General features: G+C 45.9%; 1 protein-coding gene across 1 annotated transcript in view; it reads left to right on the plus strand.

Annotated features, from left to right (window-relative positions):
* The first annotated feature begins 5,852 nt into the window (after positions 1 to 5,852).
* gbe1b (glucan (1,4-alpha-), branching enzyme 1b) overlaps positions 5,853 to 21,729 on the plus strand; it is a 69,656-nt gene continuing 53,779 nt past the window's right edge. Inside the window, exons 1-5 of the mRNA XM_076146016.1 lie at positions 5,853 to 6,011; positions 13,494 to 13,663; positions 17,096 to 17,211; positions 19,514 to 19,639; positions 20,633 to 20,768. Of these exons, the coding sequence (XP_076002131.1) occupies positions 5,869 to 6,011; positions 13,494 to 13,663; positions 17,096 to 17,211; positions 19,514 to 19,639; positions 20,633 to 20,768 (691 nt within the window). The 5' untranslated portion in view covers positions 5,853 to 5,868. The remainder of the gene's footprint in view (positions 6,012 to 13,493; positions 13,664 to 17,095; positions 17,212 to 19,513; positions 19,640 to 20,632; positions 20,769 to 21,729) is intronic.

The following is a 21,729-nucleotide window of genomic DNA, read 5'->3' on the forward strand; positions in this document are numbered from 1 at the left end:
CCAGTTAATTAGTGATTTGTGATGCATTTTCCACTGCTAAGAAATGCTTTAATGATTCCTCCAGTGTTATTTGTAAATCTATCGGTGGCAGAGAACACGTTATCGTGATTAAAAAGAGAACCACCGCACATCTGAACTGTTTCATTTGGCAAAGTGAATTAAAGATGAGACTGGCTGTCAGTATTCTTCATTTAAAGTGATGAATACCCCTTCACAACATTTTACAGGCTTGTTTCTTGGTGATAATTGTCGTTAATGATACATTCAACCCATTTAAAAACCAAAGTTTTCTGGGACAAGTGTCGGGTAAAATGAAATGTAAAACTGTCACGGCAGGCTTTTAATTGAAATATATTCTCCAAGGCGACGTTTGGCCCTGAGTGAAGGAATGAATGAAATATACTGTATGTTAATGGACATGTTCAGTCACATTGTGGGCATTCTACTGAAGTCCAATGGAATTTAAGGCATTCATGCATCTATTGAGGTTAATGGGGGACATTAAATTAAGTTTTTTGATTCAGATCTTCACTCTTCACTCTTCTCTTAAAGCTTTAAGATTCATATGAAGAATTTAAAAGAGAAATATGGAGGAATATGAAGACGTGAGCACATTATGACCAATTTAAGTTTTAAAAACATTTCTCAGTTCATATAAAATAAGATCATGAGAGGACTGCAGATTCCAATGTGCACAATAGGATTTCTCTTCATGTCATCTTTCATCATACTGTGAAAGAAGCTGGAGACCACTGAGACTAATGCATGACACAGATACATTCTGAGGAAGGAAGATATAAAATATAAAAGCTATAAATATGGAAGCTTCTGTCCAAGAACAACTTGTACTTAAATCATTTCACTGTCTCATCTTTGTACCAAATGCAAACGTTTAGGTCACTTTTATGACCTCACACCCGGTCCTTTTAAGATTTAAGGTCAAGAACAAATGTTTTTTTTTGGCCGTAATCTCCACGAGCATCTCAACAGCAACATCTTACCTTTTGGAAGGGCAGAGATAAACTGATGAGCTAAATTCAAAACATTTTGCTTTGCAACACAATCAGTCTGCATGTCACTCTGTGTGTCACTATGCGTGTCACTCTGCAGGTTTTAGACACGGTGGGATGAAATTGGTCACGGGTTTGAAGCCAAGAGAGAAATGATATTGGGTGCGAGCCGTGGGTGGACAGTCTGCATGCTGAATTAGCCACGAGGACACGTAGTCATGTATTTTCCTCGATAAGGTGTATTGAGCGGCCTAGGTAATTATATTTCTCTAACCTTATTCGGTTGTCTTCTTGTCTCTATTAAAGAAATCATTGACTCCCACATGCTGAACTACAATTGAAATTGAGGCTCTTGGCCTTCTTTCTTTGATGCCGTCCCTGGAGCCACCTTTGCTTGATTTAAACCATTTGGCCCGTTCTACTGTGAGGTCAGGTGTTAACAATTCACTTTTACTGAAGGGGCTGACTAGCCTGAAATTCATAAATGAGTTTTGGTGAAAACTCCTGAGTGTGGCGATACGGCCCCTGCTTACTGCCTCATGTCCTCGGCCTACATCAGCAACTAGAAAGTATACGGATATACAAAACCACTCCGAGTCGCATTATTCAAAATGTGTTGCGGTCGCTGTCCGAGCCCTCAGATTCTCTTGTGAATTATTCTAAGAGCATACATAACGAGTCTCCCCGCATATGGTCATGGCAGAGCTGATCCGACACATCATCTGGTAAATCTCTACCATATAAAAGCCATTCATACCTGGTGGGCTCGACACCTCCTGTCAGCATAAGCTGTGCGTTGGGCCTCACAGATACACGCGGATATGGCAGCTTCCTCCCACTCTAATGTCTCTCATTAAAGATATTTCTCCTCGCGTCAGTCTGTGGTCCTTTCTTAGATCCTGGCTCCTCCATCCTTGAAATTGAGGTCTGGACTGAATCTTATCTCCTCTCATTAGCTTCATTCCCATTCTCCCCGACTCCCTTTATTGCACCGTGTTAACCTTCTCACATGGCTGCATTCATGGAAATGTGGCGTTCTTCTTTTAGTGCAAATCTACGTGTTAAGTGGAGTTCAATGTGTGTAATAATAATTATCATACGTTTTCATTTGGTGTTAAAGTGTGCAGGTAGTTCGAGACTCGTATCTCCATTTAAGATGGATTGGTGCCAAAGTAAATTCTGTGGCATCATGAAGCGTTGCCGTTCTTATTTGAGGAGTTCATGGATTGTAAAGCACAATACGGTCCGAGCCTAATTGTCTGATGAGGAATTATGGGTAATTTGCACCACCGAAAAAGTACAGGAATGATAATATTGGATGAATGCAGTTCTAAAACAATTCCTTCACACTTTTGTGAGTTCAGATTGATGGATTCCGTATTGACGTGAATAAACAATACTTTTCCTTATTGTCATTCACAGACAGAAGAGCTGACGCTGCTGCCGTCTGACAGCTGCAGATGTCTGTTGTTTTTTTTTTTAAAGCCCCGCTCCTCTAAAAATACCTTCCCTCCATAGACTGCCATGACGTCGTGTCCACACAGACTCATCTGCATTGAAAAACATCAGAAAAGGCATCGTGTTTTAATCAAGTGCTGCACAATCACATTTAAAAGCTTCAAAGATGTAATCCTCCGAGAGCGAGCAGGTGTCAGAGAGTCAAATTAGCTGCTGATGTGGATGACAATCAGACACTGAGGTTTCCATTTTTAATCCAAATTAACGTTGAATATTCACTTGCACTCGGCCCCACTTGGCATGAATGCGGTTTTCAACTAACTCACGCTTCAAAGTTGATTTTCCTCCCTGAGCAATTTCTTTTAGAATAAAAAAATCCACAAAACAACTAAACTTTTGTAAACGCAGTCGTGAAGCGAAGGGGAAAAAAGCTAAACGTTGTGAAGAGAAGCTGATGGAGAGCGTTGGGTTTCATCTGTTAGCCTCCAGTTACATCTCCACCTTTATGTTACATCATCAAAACGCTGAGTTCATCGATTGTCACTATCTTTGCTCGCAGCATTGAGCAAAATCAGAAGTATCATTTTGAAGCTGATCCACAGCAGATCAGGGATGTTTGCTTTGGCCTCCAGGATTTAGTTTCTAATACGACTCCTCGCTTCCTCCTCTTCCTCTGGTTGAACTGTTGCTTGAATAAATGCTTGTAGGTTTGATAGAAGAGTTCTTGGGAAGATTTATAAAAATGTATTTTGTAAATCCTCAGTTCAACTTGAATTAGAACAGGTGTTCTATAAAGAATGATTTCAAATCAAGCAAAAATGACCAAAATGAAGTAATTTCCCTCCTTAACTTTCCGGCTTCCATTGCATCTCTCATCCTTTGAAAATGTATAAATATTACCCAGCAGTGTGCATCATCCTGAATCAGAGTAGATGTTATGTACAATAGTTCTGGTTCTGTGTTTGGTGCTTCACACGGTCCCCATGACGCCTTTCCTTAAAGCTTTATTTATTTCTGCTGAGCAAACATCCTCTTTATTGGTTCTGTCTGCTCCACATGCACATGTTGACGCTGTAAAGCCCAAAATGATTTCACTCAAAGCTTTCATTTGGAGAAAGACGATGCTGCTTATTTGAAATAGTGGAAGTACCGGTGTCAGCGTGTCTCCTGGAGGAACTCTGGGTATTTGTTTTACACTGATTGGTTTGCCGAACATATAATGTTTTAACATTCACTGATTTCATTGCTCATTCTTCCAAACACTAATAAATTGTGCCTAGGAGGAGTCTTATGATGATGAAATCCATGAAAAGCAATTCTCTCTGCGTGGATGAGTTACAATGCTTTCATGAATAATTACAGGTATTAAAGGACTAATTGTATTCTTTCATTATGCATGATATCAGTTCAGCATGCTTGCGTCCTCGCATCATTTAAGTTGAGGAATAATCTCGTTTGTGTCAGCCTGTGCTTAAATCACAACAACATTTAGATTCTGTCCTGTATCCCTGAGTCAATGTCTTTAAAGCTCAGAGAAGAGGTTTGGGTACATAATGGGGAGAAAACGGTTAAAAACTCAATAAAAATAGCCAATATAGTCAATAAAAACAAGATTTCTGCAGGTTAATTCTCAAACCTGAGTCACTTTAGCCTGATAAGTCGAGTACACACAGTATTTATATATATATGTTAAAGTGAAGGTCGTGTTAAGGTAATAAAGTGACATCATGCAGTTGTTAGTAATGGATTGAATAACCTGTGGTTCATCTTTTCAAAGTTTTCACATCATTTCCTTGTGAAGTTGTTAATTTGCTCATGTTGCTTTGCAAGTCAGTTTTATGATAACCAGAGCGACTTTATATTGTAACAAATGCTGCTAATTAGCTGTCAACCTGAAGCCATGTTCTTCATTATGATTCCACAGAACGCTTCTATCCTCTGTAATTACCTCCAGCATGGAACTTGTGTTACCATCAGCATCTGTCTGTCTGTCTGTATGTGTCTGTGTGTCTGTCTGTCTATTTGTCTTCCAGATATTGACATTGATGCGGTGAAGTGATAAATTCAGTTACATTTATGGCATCGCTGTACAAACAAACACGACACACAACCACCAATGTATAGCTCAGATTCAGTAATGTAATTAGATTTAGAAAACTATATTCTGTGTATGGATGTCAATGTCAATCTTCACACCTTCAAATTTAACTCATTAAGAATGGAATTGTTCATTTAGTTTGTAGAGGAAATGAGAAATAACAGTAGGGAGTAGAATTTACAGACAAATGACGACAAATCCCAACCCTCCCTCTCCTCCTGTGGCTCCTCTCATATACAGAACGCCTCCGTCATCCATTACAGCCTCACTCATCAAAGCAGATCCCAGGTAATGGCGCCGGGGGCTCACAGATAGAATGAAATCCTGCAGGTCATCGGTTGAATATCGTCTGGAATGACTTTCTCCCGTTGTCCTCGGGTGCTGTGTGTTTCCAGACAACCTCAGTAAACATTTGTTATTTAGCTGTGAATCAAAGAGACAGCGTTTATTGGCGTAACCTTCTGGGGTGGACAGTAACACACTTGTTTCATCTATTACCAACAGATGGCTCTTTAGAATGACACTCGCTTTGTGACCTTTATCTGCCAGCGTTTTGTTGCGTGACAAGGACGGCACTCTTCAGCAGACACGCCGTTCCTGCCATGTAAGTGTGCATATTTATCAGCCTTTCCGGGGGTTTTCATCTAAATTATGGTGCGGCCCTTCTACACTCCGTTACATAACTTTAGGCTATACGTCTTTGGGAAAGTTGTTGAGGTCGTAGACGATAAGATGTAAATGTGAAAAATGAAAGCAGGGGGAAGAAAATGTTAGAAGACACTAAAGGACATAGAGGAAGAAGAGTAGATGGAGAAAGTTGAAATACTGAACTTTTTGGTGAAGTTTTTATGTGTACTTATGAATAATATTATGAATGAAAACATCTATAAAATTCAATACTTACATAAAATGAATATTTTATTTATATAAAGCGCGCGCACACAGACACACACACACACACACACACACCAGTCCATGTTTGCAGTGATGATGGTGCAGCAGACACAGAGCAACACTGTCTCCACATGCCTACACATCTGTACATCCGCACACACAGATCCAGCTCTCCCTCCCTCTGACGCCCCATCGCCTCTGCTGTCATCTTAAAGCCGTAATGTCTCCCAGCACACACCGGCTCCGTCTCACCTCTGAGCCCCGCCGCGGCTGCAAACACACAGCAGGGCCACGGTGGGATGGGCTCGGAGCAAAAACTCTCTGATTCGGCTCTTTTCGCTCCAAGCCCATCCCATCCTCTTTAATCCCGGATATTAAACAAAACGTGAACGCGTCACACGCAAGCATATGCGATTCACTCGGTGCTCGATTAGCTTGGACTGTGGTGGCGCCATGGCTGAGCCGGAGGATCAAGTTACCGTCCCCGAGCTCATCTACCTCCTCCAAATGGACCCCTACCTCAAAACCTACGAGAGGGACTTCAAGCGGAGGTAATGACGCGCCGCTAATTCGCACTCTATCGCCCCGAAAGAGCTCCTAAAGTCGCGCTATGAACGAGGCGAAGCAAGCGAGCACCGATTTCCCCGTCAAAACAAAGCGTCAGTGCGATTTAAAAGCATGTTTGAAGCGCGTTACAAAGTAAAGTTGGAGTTGACATTTTGCAGAGGGGAGGTCGCGGTGGTGTGACGCGCGGCGGTAGAGGTCACGTAGCCCCGGAAACGCTCCACTTCCCCCCGGGTAGCTAGGTGGCGAGGATGCGCATTTAAAATGAATGAAGGAAGGAAGGAAGGAAGGAAGGAGGTAGCGAGGGGTGCTTGTGTTTGTGTTGACAAGTCATCGCAGAAGGAAGGAGCCACAACTTCCTCAGTGTTTGACAGCTCGAGGGGAGACATGCTTGTTTGTGTGCGATGACGTCACCATGCAGTGTCAGCTGGTGGGGTTCGTGTTATGTTCTGATGCGTCACTGTGGTCCAGGTGGAGGTCAGACTCTCCTCCCCGCAGGCCCCGGTGCTCAGTGGAGTGGCTCTCTGTGATGAGCTCCCCGTTTGCCTCCTGATCTTCTAAAAATGAGCCTCAGAAATGGGATTGAACACATAGTTGATTCATCACCTCTCAGATCTGAACCCTCTGTAGGGTCACAGCCATTATTTCTGTCAGTTGTCACCTAAAAATCCTCAAAAAGCTCCTTGAGTAGACATAATGAAGTTTAGCTTGGTAACATCCTGGCATTTGATGGAATAAGATGTCAAAACAAACCCGAAAGTGATCATAAAGTTTTCAGTCAACAGGTCCAGGAAGTGTGACTGCAAATAATTGAGCAAATCTGCCTGTGATACAAATCAACACGTTACAGGAATGAGAGAGGAACAGAATAAATTTGATCTTTTATTATTTACAAACTTTAAAAATATAACTACATTCAGTCTCCAGAGGGTTTATTGACTTCATGCAGCACTCATACTGCACCACTCTCCTTAATATTCACTGTAGTAATGCTAAGACTAATGTATAAACTTGTCTTTACACACTTCATAATACAGTAGAAGTCTCAAGGTCAGCGCCCTCTACAGGTCATTACCTCGGTTCATCACTTTACTTATTGTAAGTCTGTTGTGTTCATGCGTATAGGGCTGAATTAATCACTCTAACACTGAAATAACCCGGTATTCTGCCTCCAGAGCGTCCTTAAAAAGCCCCCACGCGTCCTTCAGCTCATTGGGTTGACCTTCAAACAGTCAGTGGATACACACAGGCACATGATGTTTATTTATTTATGGTCCCTGTGTGTTTAATCCCAGGTAAACAGATCTGGTGTATTGATCTGAGAATACTTTTTGGTGTGCAGGGATACGTTTACATGCTGATCTGATATCTGGACACTGCGTCCACTTTATTAGGTACACCCATCAAATCCACTGCAATCCAACACTAAGGGGAGCTGTTTGGGGCACATACCTCCTCCAAGGCTGAATATGCCTACAAGCTGTCCAAATTCCTCTTTTTCTAACAATATCTTTAAATTGATATTATTTAATGTATTTATTGATTTAATTGATCGGTTTATACCTTTTCATACCTTTCTAAGAGCTGTAGGGTACAAAAAAAAGAAGCATCACTCTCCCTGATGGTGGCGCTATAACAACAACAATTAAAATCATAGTCATAATCAGACCACTCTTCAGCCTTGGCGGAGGTATGTGCCCTCAGCTTGTGAGCGTGATTCCGAAGCTGAGTTCCATTCTCTTCAGAATGCAGTAGTGTTCCATGCTGCATGTCCCTCAGGATCAGACGGCGATGCTGCGCTGCGTCTCACATGGCCACAGCTCCAGAACCCAGAGCTCAGAGCGCTGCTTACTGTGGATCTGAATCCATTTTAATTAGTGGATCAGATGTGCTTTCTAATATGTCAGGTGAGGGACCACCTGCTTTGTATTGGAGGTGTGTGAGCACGGCTCTATCCGTGCAGAGAGAGGAGTGTGTCAGCTCCATCTCAGACACAGCTTGGGATTGCCAGGCTTCGCCGCGCCCCAGACATGTATCCAACACCTGTCTGCCTGATGAAAACTGCGCATAAATGATTTTACATATAGGAGCGGCGCTGTGTGAAGGTTAATTCTCCATCGACCCCCCCGGTACTGTGAGCCCCGAGAGCCCAAACACTATTTGGTGAACACGAGCATTGGAAATCAGGAGCGCTCTGGGCCCGCGGTGTCACGCTGAGTTTGCTCGCCGAGCTTGCAGTGCGAAGAATTCAGCCGTCTTATCAGCGAGAGACCTCTGACCACGACGGGCGACTGTAGATTTCACCACCGTGTCACGCTCAAGGCTGCCCACAGCTCAGCTCAGTTTGTTGAACTTTGCTTTGCGTCACATCAGCACGCACGCGTATCGGTCCTTTTTTTCCATTCCTGTCGACTTTCGGGCTGCGACTGAGCAATTACCTTCACTGCTGATTACTATTTCAATGGATGGAGTTGTCATTGAGCGTTTACAGTGTCAGGAAATATGAACAAATGTCCTTCAGGAGTTTTCCCGGCGCTCAGGATGATGCGTGTTTGGTTTGAGCGGCGGTTAAAGATGCAATCTGTGATCAATAGTAAACAAAAGCCTCATCACCACAAACCAAACATCCAGATTGGAGGCTGTTTGGCCCTCAGCTTTGACTGGCAGGTCTTTTAATACTGCGTCAGTGTTAACAGAAGTAAAGCGGTGATGTTTTCTGACGGTGTTAAAGGTTTGATATCAAAATTAAACTGGTATCGGGGAAAGAAATAAAGCCGATTCTTCGTCTTTTGCGATGGATCTGGTTGGTCGACGCCTCATGATCTCGACCGGTGAGGAAGTGAGCGGTGGTGTTTAGTGGTGTATAGTGGTGTTTTGATGCGGAGTGGGCCACAGGCAGATAAGTGGCAGCAGATGGACTAACAGGGGAATGTGTAGTGTTTGTCTTCTGTGTTTGTTGGCTGCTGTACACGATCCTCTTTGAACTAGTTTGTCACCCACCCTACTTACCCGATTTGCCCCCCCCAAAGCCCCACTGAGCCACATTCTGTTGACACGCTTCATTATTTACCCTTTCCCGTTGCACAAGTCCACAGGAAGTGCTGCTGGGATTTTGCAACTCGTGGCACCGTGCGTCTCCTAAATTGGACTAAATGAAAGTAGGAATCTTTTGGAGTTTTGCCGCTTTTTATGGCAACGTTTTTCTTTTTTTTTTTGTGCAAAGATGGGGGATATGTCATCACGGCTAATTTTCAAAGTGGAGATGTAGCCGCCGCGCATCTTGTGATGGTGATGCAACATATTTGAAGCTCAACTGAGTATTGACTTTGATGTGATGATTACAGATGAATGTGCATCGCCTGGAAAAATACAGGAATTAATGATGGATGGAAAACGGATAAGCATCAGTTACACCATCGAGCGGAGCCACACACACACACACACACACACACACACACACACACACACACACACACACAGTGCCAAGTTTTGCCAACTTTGCCGATGTTCAATATGTACTCACCACATATGGGATCATAGAAATGAGAGAATCTGGCAGAAGGCCTAATACGCCGTGTTCCCTTTGACTCTGAACTCTCATCCAATACGTGCTGCAGATAGAACTCAAGCTCTTTCAAATCCTAATATCCCACGTTGAAACTATTTCCCCTTCAGCCTGGAGCCCGGTGCTTATTTAGCTTCATATTAGGTCGGCGGGGGAATATTCGCTTTCATCCATCAAGTCTCCCCGCAAAACGTTCCAGTTGCCTCTTCAGCCCCGTCAATGCACTTAAGTCAAATAAGGACGTTAATACCGTAGTTTGAAAGTCACCTTGCTGTTGGGAACACCTCTCTCTCCGCCGCTCCCTGACTGTCCTGACACCTCTGCGCCTCAGCTGCCACCGTCGCTCAAACAACCCAACAAACCAAACATCAGGCCCGCAGACGCTTCTATATTTAGACGCCTCATTGTGTGGCGGCGCGGCGTGCGAACAGATTGTCAGCGAGGTGACGCTTGCAGAAAAGCAAAAACCCGGATTGACGGCTGCTGATTTTTGAATTGGCGGTTTAATTGAGACGTGTGCGGCGTGGTCGTTGACAGGCGGGTGTCACACGTGGAATTTAGGCGACCCCCTTGTTTCCTGCGGAGAGACTCAACTCCCCTCGTAGATCCTGTCTACATTAGGACAGCCTGATGCGTCTGACAGCTGTGTTCAACGGTTAATACAGATAGGCTATTGATCCAGATGATGTACAGTGTGTCATACAAAGCCCAATCTACCAAACCGGGAGATTAGAGAGCTGGGAGGACGGTAATCTCTCTCTCTGCTCCGTAGCTCAGGACAAAACTCTCCTTTGATTTGGCGGCCGGAGGGATTAGTTGTGTGTTTCTTAGTGGGGGGGAAAAGGAAAATAATAAGAAATGGCGGAATTCTTTTGTTTTGTTGTGCAGAGAAGGTTGATCAAGTCGCTCCTAATCCTTCAGACAAACACAGAGCAGATCCAGGCTCCAAACGGAGGAGCTCAATAATATTTGCTCATCTGTTTTTTGGCTCTAAACTTCACGTCTCTGCAGCTTCAGCGTAGAAACTCACACAGACAGATTGATATGGTGAATACAAGTGTGTGTGTGTGATCAAATACTGTGCCACCGATTGAAACGCATTGGGCCGAGCTGGTTTAGGCTCTTTTTTCACTCACACACTCCGTCTACCTGCTCTCCCTCTGTGTGTACGAGTTCTAGTCTGTAATTTAGATCTTTTGAATACTTTTTAATACCTACTACTCACACAAAAGTCAGCGGCTTCATTTCGTTCTCCATCTTCTTCAAAAGCAAACCAGGAGTGTTTCTTTCTTTTATTTTTGTGGAGTGTTTTCATGGAAGAAAGCTTTTGACATCACAATGAGCAGGCAGTGATGAGACCATTTGGTACAAGATTGTTTTGATACAGAGAGAGGAGGAGAAAAGAAAGAGAAGAAGGAAAGAAATATTAATGAGACCGTGGGAATGTGATCCACATGTTTGACTGGATACATAAGGAGACAAAGCAGCAGTGAGGTGCAGGTGGGGAATCAGAACCTCAATGCTGATGAATCATTGTAACGGTTCTGTTCCATTTAAACTAAATACTTGTGTAGTTGCTCCTCTATAGTCTGGTTCAGGCAGCTCTGATAGTTCTGGGTCCAGATGAGTTCCAGGTTCCTTGGAGTTCCGGCCGGTGTGACTGAAGCCTCTGCTGCCGTCGCCCCCGTCTGAGGCCTGTGTTATGTTTTATGGCGGAATACAAGTGGAGGTCACGGGCGGCCCTGTGCCAGATATTGTGTTTTGTTATGTCCTCAAGAGATCCCGTACAAAATGGAACGTGGCAGCTGGGGCACCGGCGGCGGCGGCAGGCCTAAGAAGAGGAAGTGAAACGACCTCATCAAAATGAAATTTGTAGATAAGGACATTGAGGACAAAACGGATGCTCGCAGACGCTTTCCATCTGATTATTGATAATATGCGAGTAAATCAAAGATTTAGATTTTGCATATAGCTCGAGGTCTGGTAATGACTTTGTGAGATGAATTGCGCCTTTATAGGCACTTTGAGCGTCTCATTGTGATGTGTGTGTGTGTGTGTGTGTGTGTGTGTGTGTGTGTGTGTGGTCTGAGCTCATCTGCTGGCTGTAATCTCAAGTGGGAGCAGACTCAAGAGATGTGCGGAGAATAATGCATCCATGCAGGATCTGGGCCCGGCCCTATTCCCCACGGCCCAACACGCTCAAACCCATTTGTTATAATCATGGCCGTGACTTTCATGCCTATTAATACTGAGGCAGAGGAGCGCTGCCGTTATGTGAATCCTCCCTCCTTTGTCCTTCCTTTCAGCAGATTGTCGAAATGGAGACAAAGTGGCAAAATAGGCATGTGGCAGCGGCGTCGGCTGGACTTTAAAGGTTTTACATTTGGCGAGAGCCGTCTGCGTCCTCGGTGCTCAGCACAGGGAGCAGCTGCTGAGAAATGGCGGCGTTACTCCAGCACATCACGGCTCGCCCCCGGGCATTCACAGGCCAGCCTGAGCTTGGCTCCGGGGCTGCGGGGAGAGACTGGCACTTAACTCAGCTGGCTGAAAGAGGCTCTCTGTACCAAGGGAATCTGATATGGACACTAGCTGGCTGCAGGAACTTAAGTGAGATAAATTCAAAGTAGTTAGTTTGGTCCTGACCGTGTTGAAAGTAACAGACAGACGCTTATCGCTGTGGATACGGCCGCGAGTCAGGCGCTCTGCAGGGAGCGAGGCAGGTCTGCGTCCTCAGGTAGGACCCCAAAGAGATAAAGATGCCAAGGAGGAGGTGTTAGGATACTCTGGACCTCTTATCAGTGTGGAAGGTTTTCATCCTCATACAGCAACATGTTCTCACTAATATAAACATTCAAAACATTAGAAATGAATTTGAGTTGATCTGTTTCTGAGAGAGGAGGGGCTTAATGAAGCAGGAAGTAAAGCTTCATATCCATCATTCTATAGGAGTTTGTATTTGTGAGACATGGTCAGATTGATTTAGCTCTGTATGATGATGTGTGTGTGTGAAGGTTCTGGCTCCAGTTCCTCTCTCAGATCCCTGCTCCAGTCCCATTCTACCTGCTGGCTCTCTGACTCACCACCAACCTTCTTACATGCCTGAAGTGTGGAGCTCATCGTCTCTATGGAACGTATTCACACACATTTCACCATGACGACCCTCCATGTATCTGTGAAGTAAGGCTGATGATGATGATGATGATGGTCATTGTTCCTCTGGAGCCTGCAGCACTTCACCTCCTGTGTTGTACCAGGAGATGTGTGTGATGTTGATCTACCTGATCCCTGTTTCATTTATTAATACAGGTCATTTCCTCATCTCTCCATCTCAGCACAGGAAGTAGTTCTTTATTTGAACCTTATGGTGGTCAGGAAACTTAATAGCTCAGTCACAATTAGAGTTTTCTGCCTTTATTTCAGATGAATAAGAGTTCCTGCTTCTGCTTCCTCTGTTTCCTGTCCTTCCTCTGTAGTCGTTCACAGGTTTCCCCCTATAAAAGTCTCCAGTCTGGGTCCAGATCCAGGTGTCACCTCCAGGATCCCTGTGCTCTCTGACATCCAGCCGTCACACAGCAGCACACACTCACACACTCACACACTCACACACTCACACACTCTGGCTCGCCTCTCTCTCTCTCTCTCTCTCTACTCTCTATTGTTATTTTCCTCTCCACCCACACATAAAGCCCACATCTATCTGTAACACCAACATGCCCGCTTGTCAAAAAAGCATTTTGGGAAATGGAGGTGGGTTGACGCACCGGAGGAAGAGCAAAAGAGGAAGATGCATCATCATTTCAGCCGCACATAACCGCAGTGTGAAATAGCCCAGAATAAGTGTGTGTGTGTGTGTGGGTTTGATTGTGTATTAACTGCACTTTCTGTGTCTCCCTGTGGTTTGAAGGTATGAGCTGTTGCAGAAGCAGCTCTTCCTCCTGCAGGAGGCGGAGGGAGGCTTTGACCAGTTCACGCGCGGCTACAGGACCTTTGGAGTGCAGCGGCGACCCGACAACAGCCTGTGTTTTAAAGAGTGGGCCCCGGCGGCAGAGGCGCTCTTCCTGACCGGAGACTTCAGTAAGTAGATTGTTGTCAGCCTGAGCGGAGCTGTCGGCCCCTTGCACGCCGCCACCGCCGCAGCCGCCGCCGCCGCAGCCGCCGCCGCCGGATCCTCCACCTTCTCCCCTCAGCGCTGCTCCTTTATTAGCACACCTACACGTTCTGTGTTTGGAGCGCCGGAGCCGCTGGGATAACGTTCGGCGCTTGTCCTTTTTACTCCAGCGTTTCTATTTTGAGACGAGTGCAGATTCGGTTTCATCTGCAACTCTGGATGAACTTCAGATTTCCTTTTCTTTTTTTTTAAAGGGCGAGAATCTTACATGATCTTTTTCTAAATTTGGTCTGCGATGCTTTAATATGCTAATGTGCCTCGTCCTCCCTCTCTCTCTCGCCCTCTCTCTCTCTCTCACCTGCTTGCTGCTGCAGCACTGTGCACATGGAGTGAAAACGTGGCATTGTAGATTCTCGTACTAGACGGGTAAAATTAAATATGTTACATTTTGACATAAACTTGCCGTAGAAGTAAAGAAATTATTTTAGTCCATACCTCCACCAAGGCCAAACAGTCCTCCAATTATAGCTTTGCAAGTGAAAAATAACTTTCTTTTTATAACAAATATTCTTCCTCTCAGCGTTCTCCTCTCCTCGTCTGTTGAAGAATCGTGCCTCTGTTTGATAATTTGAACACAAACTACACAGCGGCTCTTCAATAAGAATCTAAAGCTTTATTACTTTATTTATACAAGGAAATGACTTAAAAGAGACTGAACCTGAAAGCACCGTCACCGCCGGGACCAAAAGTAAAGAAATGTTTGGTGTATTGCATAAAATTTGTGTTGTTTCTGCTTGCGGGACACAAAAAAGGGTCGGACGTGGCGCGGGCGAGCTGCAGGCGCATTGTGGCGCGCCGCGGTCCACGGGCGTCGGCCCTGTTTGATCAACCAGCACTGGGAGCGGGGGGAAAGCAGGGGGGGAAGATATTGATTACGCAGGATAAACTGGGCTGGCGAGGGGGCGCTCTGCTGAATGTGAAGTATTTGTTAATATTTTAGTAGCTGGTTATTTCATCATCTGCTGCCAAGTTGGCGAGAGAGTGCAACCTCTCCGTGTGCTCTGAAATCTCTATTCCCTCCTGTATCCACTTCCAAAGTAATACCAGGTTAGTAGTCTTTGGAGTGTGTGTGTGTGTGTGTGTGTGTGTGTGTGTGTGTGTGTGTGTGTGTGTGTGTGTGTGTGTGTGTGTGTGTGTGTGTGTGTGTGTGTGTGTGTGTGTGTGTGTGTGTGTGTGTGTGTGTGTGTGTGTGTGTGTGTGTGTGTGTGTGTGCCGTGTAGCTGCAGCCAAACGCCTTTTATTTGTTTCCTTATTTGGCGCCTTTTATTACAGAGATTTACTCTACGCCTTGCAAACAAATATACAAACCCCCTTGTTCTCGTTTGAGTGCTTTTACTGATGGAATCGCCTCGGCTGCAACACGGCCGCCGCCGCCGCCGCACACAGACGCAAGGCGGAGACGCTGCTTTCATTTGAATGAACACGCGCCATAAAAGAGTCTCAATCAAACGGGACGATGAAGGAATGTAAGACCTCTGTATTTGCGAGGCCGCGACACACACACACACACACACACACACACACACACACACACACACACACACACACACACACACACACACACACACACACCTCTGTGCTGCAGTCATCAGAGCCCACACCCTGCAGGTAATGATGAGGAGGATACTGATACGCTCCCTTGATGCGGTGTACGACACTGAAGATTTGTCCATTTGTTTATTGTCTCCCGCTCTGTTTTTTGTCTATGCTATTTTTTTTGTGGTGGTTAATTCTGTCATTCCAATTTCCTCCTTCCATATTCCGGCTTCCCCTTTTCCTTTTTAATTATCTCCCCAGGACCTAGGGCAGCGGCTCAATCCCAACATTCAATTCTGTGAGAGATTACATTTTGACACGGCTCAGTCATATTATTTGATTTCAATTTCATAGCAAATGTGGAAACAGCCCAGCAGCCCCGGCCATGAATACGGCTGCGTCACACACTCTCCCTCTGTCTCTCTCTCTCTCTCTGTCTCTCTCTGTCTCTCTTTAAGCAAAAGATAAATAAACAGAAAGGAAATGTGACTCAGGGGGGAAAAGGTGGCGGCGGCAGCGGCGCCCGGTCACTTCTGGAGGATCCCCCTGTGATTCATTTCCCCATCCCTGCCATTGTTTTTGACTCATGAATATCAAGCAGCTATGGATTACCGCATGAAAACGCCGCACTAAATTGACACGGCACTGTAGTCGCTTTATAATACATGATTTGTATCCCAGTCAGCCGCTGACAGCTGGCAGGGTGGCATCAGCAAAGTTATGAATGTAACGCCTGTCTGTTGTTCCCCCGGCGATGTAATGAAATATTTCAATGAGCAGCGAATTGGTATTTTATCAGTGTGTGTGTGTGTGTGTGCGTGTGTGTGCCTGAAGGTTTACACAGTGTTGCAAAAGTTAGAGAAGGAAGCAGTGAAGAAAGCGGTGAAGAAAGACTTGTGCAAGGCAAGGAGGGTCTAAGAGGAGAAACGGGGTGTGTGTGTGTGTGTGTGTGTGTGTGTGTGTGTGTGTGTGTGTGTGTGTGTGTGTGTGTGTGTGTGTGTGTGTGTGTGTGTGTGTGTGTGTGTGTGTGTGTGTGTGTGTGTGTGTGTGTGTGTGTGTGGAAATCTAAACTAAAAACGCTGCAAAGTAGAGAGACGGAGACAGAGAGAGAGAGAGAGCGAGAGCCTTTAATGGTGGATCACTTCCAGGAGGTGTTGTTGGCTGGAGGACGAGGAAACGCAGAAAAATGCTTTTTCCCCCCGGCAGTCAACAGAACAGCAATAACAGTTAACTATCACTCTGACAATCTCTCGGAAGTACACAGCAGTTTGGGGTTATGAGTACAGCTGGGCACCCAACAATACATTTTTGATCTCAACTGAAAGGCTTCAATTGTTGCTTTTGTCGCCGTCCCAAAGTCTGATTGAAAAGTTTTGAGCCCATCTGCTTATTAGTGAAGTACTGAACATGACCTCTGCACCTCCTCACATCAGGCTCAGAACTTATCAATCAACCCCTGTTCAGACTAAACCTCATCGTCTTAAATCCAAAGGGGGCGAAGGATCTGTTGGCGTTGTGACTCAGCTGATGTATGATCATAACGTACACGTCTCGTCTCGTGCAGCTCTAATACGGAACACAGCTGTGTGTGTGTGTGTGTGTGTGTGTGTGTGTGTGTGTGTGTGTGTGTGTGTGTGTGTGTGTGTGTGTGTGTGTGTGTGTGTGTGTGTGTGTGTGTGTGTGTGTGTGTGTGTGTGTGTGTGTGTGTGTGTTGTAACATCCCTACAGAGCCTTTGATCAAGACAAAGCTAACCGATTCCCTTAAACCCACTGATCTGATGTGTTCTCGTCTTCTCTCGCAGACAAATGGGACAAATTCTCCCACCCCTTCGCCCGGGAGGAATACGGCAAGTGGGCGCTGACTCTGCCACCCAAGCATGACAACTCTCCAGCCGTGGATCACAACAGCAAACTCAAGGTAGAGAACAGAGCGTCTTCATGCCTGTTTTCACGCCCCAGGTAGGTGTCACCTCGCTGCGGCGCCGCTGGGACGTGTCTCTGTAAGGTGCGAGGGAGAGATTCACTGGTGTGTGTGTGCGCTCCGTCATTTCTTATGAATCGAATGAAAAAGCTGGCGTGTAGCCGTCGACGGCGTGTCACGCTCGCAGCACGCAGAGCTGGAGATTACTACATTACTATATATACACACTCTGCACAGCGGAGGTAAGATACACCTGAGGAACCCGGGCGACGGCTTTTCATTCCCCGGGAGATTGTGCCGTGTTCGCTCAGCGCAGAACACATCCCACGGCGGCTGGAGATGATTGGTTTTTAGCTCTAGTAAATAATTCATCAGGGTTAAATGCAAACGACGCACCTCCCATTATGCATTGTCTCCAAAGTAAACAGCGCGGATGAGAAATCAGGCTGAAATGAGACGGCAGGAGTGGAATGGATGGCACGCTGACGACGCCGTGTCTCTCCTTGGGAGCGGGTCATCGCTGGCACACAGACACAGACACACACACACACACACACACCCCGTGCCCCTGGACAGGCTGCCCGACTCCCATTGTCAGCGGAGGTCAGTCTAAGGACGATAAGAAGCAGATAGAAACGCTGGCACCTGGCCTGTTCTCTCTGCACCCCGGCTGCCTGCGAATGGCTCTCTCTCGCCGTGAGCTCCACTTTAGGATTAGTTCCACAGCACTCCCTCGTGGAGGCAGAAGCCGAGCTCCCATCACTCTCATGTAGAGCAGCTTGCCCTCCGTCCCCTTTTGTTCGGGGGCCCAATTTGTCTCCGTAAACAAGCAATGTTCTCTTGTGGCAGCCCTGGTTTACAGTAAGCTTGAACCTGCTAGAACTGTGGAGCAGGAGTGGAGAAGGAGTGGAGCCGGGCGCCGAGGCTTCCGTACGTCGGTTGTGTCTCCTTCAACCCACTCTGCATTCTGATTGGTCTTTAATGCGCCTAATGCCGGCCACTCTTCCTCTGAAGGGCCACCACTCCATCGGCCTTTATGCCGGTCCATTTATCCAACTATCTTTTCCTAATCCTATAAACTGTGAAGCTTGTCATAATGGCAGCCAGGCAGCTCGCCCCCCAGGAGGCCCGGCCATAATGGAAAAACCTCCGAGGGGGGTCTGCCCGGCGGCTGGCAGGCAGGTGGCTTCGGAACAGTCATTACTTCACAACAGTGGCAAGAATTAGTCGGGTTCCAATAGGCCGTTCCTGCAGGGGACAGAACAGGGCGATCGCATGCTGCAGGCGGCACGACCAGGATCGATCCCGGCTGAGTTTTTCCCTCAAATGCCACGCTGGCTTCCTCCTTTCTTGTGTTTCTGGACCGGAGGAGGGAAAGTAAGTTGCCGGTTATTATCTTTTCAAACTACACGATTATATCTGACCCCCGGCCGCTCCGAGTCGTCACGGGCGAGCCGCAGAGAGATTGACATAGATTTGCTATTTTTCTAAATTACTCTCAAATCTACATCGGCCGCTTTGAAAAGAGCCGATTGGAAAAGTTAGATGTCACGCAGGACTGGAGTTTAGTTTGGAGGCGGATACTTGATTTTTCAGGTGGATGCATTAGAGAATCCATCCCACATACATCAACACGCAGCCTGTAAACATGTGTATGCTGCTATTTCTCTTCGCATATTTGTCAGCGGTCCCGTCTGCCAGCGGAGCCTGCAGAGATATGAAACCCGTGAACGTTTGCACCGCCGAGACGGAGACGCTTTTGTGGAGGAGAGGCCGACTTTGATGTTTGACGTATTGAAATATGTTTGGTAGATTGGTTGAGAAATGCGAGCCATCTCTTCAGTGTAATGGATGGAGACTAACAGGGACGCATCTGAGAATGTAAGCATTTCATGCCTGGCAGACGTACATAAATGCTGACTCAAATACAGACACACACACACACACACACACACACACACACACACACACACACACACACACACACACACACACGCGCAGAGGCGCGGGGACATTGGGTAGTCACAAAGGACCTTACAGCACTTATTGATTTGTGACCGTGCTTGTTAAACTGAATACTGTTATTACTCAACTGTTATTTCTGTTATTTCTCCCTATTTTGCAGTTAATCATACGTTTTCCAGCGTTTTCTCTTTGTGATCAAAATTTCATCCAGACCCAGCCTCATCCATTACTGATTGTTTGTTTTGTTTTAATACAAAGAGTGTGAGAGCTGTGACTGTGGTGTGGTTCCCTTTGCTTCGCCATAACCCCGTCTCATTTGTCTTCCTTTCCCCAGGTGGTGGTTCACACCAAAGACGGGGAGCGGCTGTACAGGATCTCACCCTGGGCCAAATATGTGACCAGGCAGGAGAAATCTGTCATCTACGACTGGGTTCACTGGGATCCCCCTCAGCCGTACAAGGTGAGAGCCTCGCAACAACTCTCTCATCAAATCAAATCAAATCAAAGTTTATCTGTGCGGCCCGATATCACATCCCCGTGTCTCAGAGGACTTTACAGGCTTCACTCTCTGGCTCTTAGAGCAAAATCAGCAAAAGTCTGTTGTGGAGTCCCTCACGCTGCATTTACACTGCCGGGGACAAGTGATCCAAATCAAATTAAATCAGATCTGTGCCAGTGAGCGTCATCGACAGACTGTCAGGATTTGCTTGACATTAGCTCGTAATATCGTGTGACACGCTTCTCCTGTCGTCTGCGTCTGACCGATCATCGCTGCTGCAGGATCCTTCTTCTCTGCTTTAAGATATAACTGAGACTATTAATTAGGAGCGATTGCAGAGCTTTAAGCGATCCGTGCGTACGCCTGTGTTAACACGCTTAAGAACTGAAACCACCGCCTGCTTTCCAGAATCGTCCATATGTCTGATTACTTACGCAGCGGCGGCGAGTCTTAATAGGCGCGTGCTCGCCGCTGCTGATTGGAGAGCGGCTGAATGCATCTGGATGCCACGTCTCGCCCTCACCCCGAGTGTGCACAAGCAAAACAATAGCCTCAAATTAAGAAGCACCTTGTTTTCTTTATCACCTGTTTTAATGAGAGTTGCGCCCTTTACTGGCAGTACATTCACTTTGTTTGTAAGTGGCTCAATCATGCACTCGAAAAGCTGAGGAGGCGTTCTGAGGGCTCGCTCTGTGTATCAAACACACTTGCTCAGTGTATAAAGCAAATCTGTGTTAATCATAGATCTCAAGAGGCGTTCACACACACACACCACCTTGATCAGGCTCTGTCCTAAGATGGTGGAGTGGAGACGGAGTGAAGAGTGAAGAGTGAAGAGTACACACTCGGCCCTTTCTGCTTCATTATGATTCCACAAATGTATTTTCAGCATTGATTACGTCTTTGAGAAACATTGCCCGTCTTTGATGCTCTGACTTTGGGTTTCTCCATCAGCAAATCCACCCTCGGCCCAAGAAGCCCACCAGCCTGCGAATCTACGAGGCGCACGTGGGCATCGCTTCACCCGAGGCCAAGATTGCATCATACACAAACTTCACAACCAATGTGCTGCCGCGTATCAAAGACCTGGGTAAGACATGAGATGGCATTACCTTCAAAAGAGTGCTTTGTTCCCCTGGCTGTGGAGCGGGACCTCCCTGTTATTTTGTTGCTATTCAGCTCCGCAGAATAGAAGCGCAGCGCAATCATCCAGCTGTTATTGTCCTCATCTGACTGAATGTCAGTTGTTTGTTGACTCAACTTGAGAACATTTTGTGTCTCCAGCCAAGTACAGACAGTAAGTGAACCGTAAAGATGAGGTTTGTACGTCGCTGCGTAGCCGTCACCTCTGAGCCAACAGTGTGGATGGGAGAACAATAGATGAGGGTAGACGGGGATGGAGAGCCCATTTCTGTCTGCCAGCATCTTGTGCCATCTCTGTCAGCACTGGTCCATAACCCAGCAGACATGCTGTGCTGTTTTGAGTCCGTTCCCCAGTCGCAGGCGTTTCAAGTGGATTCTCAGTGGCAGACCTGTCACACTGTCTCTGCACAAAGCCACATCAGTAAGTCAACATCCTGTGTGCTGGCGTGATGTGAAGTGATGCTTACCTTTGGACAGTGTTCCTAAAGGGAGCAGCACAGCTTGAGTCGCAGGCCGTTTGCAGAGTTTGTGAACCTGTTTGTGATCTTGAAACAGAGGGATGGAAGGGAAAATAGGGGCTCGTCCAGTAAGCAGCTCAGGCACAGGGACAAGATGGAATCATGGTGTGGTAATGTTCATATTTAGAGCAAAACTCACTCTAATGCGGATTTATCATTATTATTACTTGAACACAAACTAAGAGACTTCATCTATAATGTAATTTTCTTTTGTTTATTTTTCTTTTTTTTTTCTTTTTTATTATTTCTTTTTTTTTTTTTATTTTAATTTTTTGTGGAAAACATTTTTTTTTTAAACAGTGAAGTAGAGTTAAACTTCACTGGTAATTAAATGAATATATGCAATAATATTCCAAATATTTATTTACTGAAACAACAATAATGTATACC

The sequence above is a fragment of the Genypterus blacodes genome, unplaced genomic scaffold (genome assembly GCF_046128005.1).
Source record: "Genypterus blacodes isolate CSIRO-AG114 ecotype Tasmania unplaced genomic scaffold, CSIRO-AGI_Gbla_v1 ptg000032l_1, whole genome shotgun sequence".
NCBI classification, from domain to species: Eukaryota; Metazoa; Chordata; class Actinopteri; order Ophidiiformes; family Ophidiidae; genus Genypterus; species Genypterus blacodes.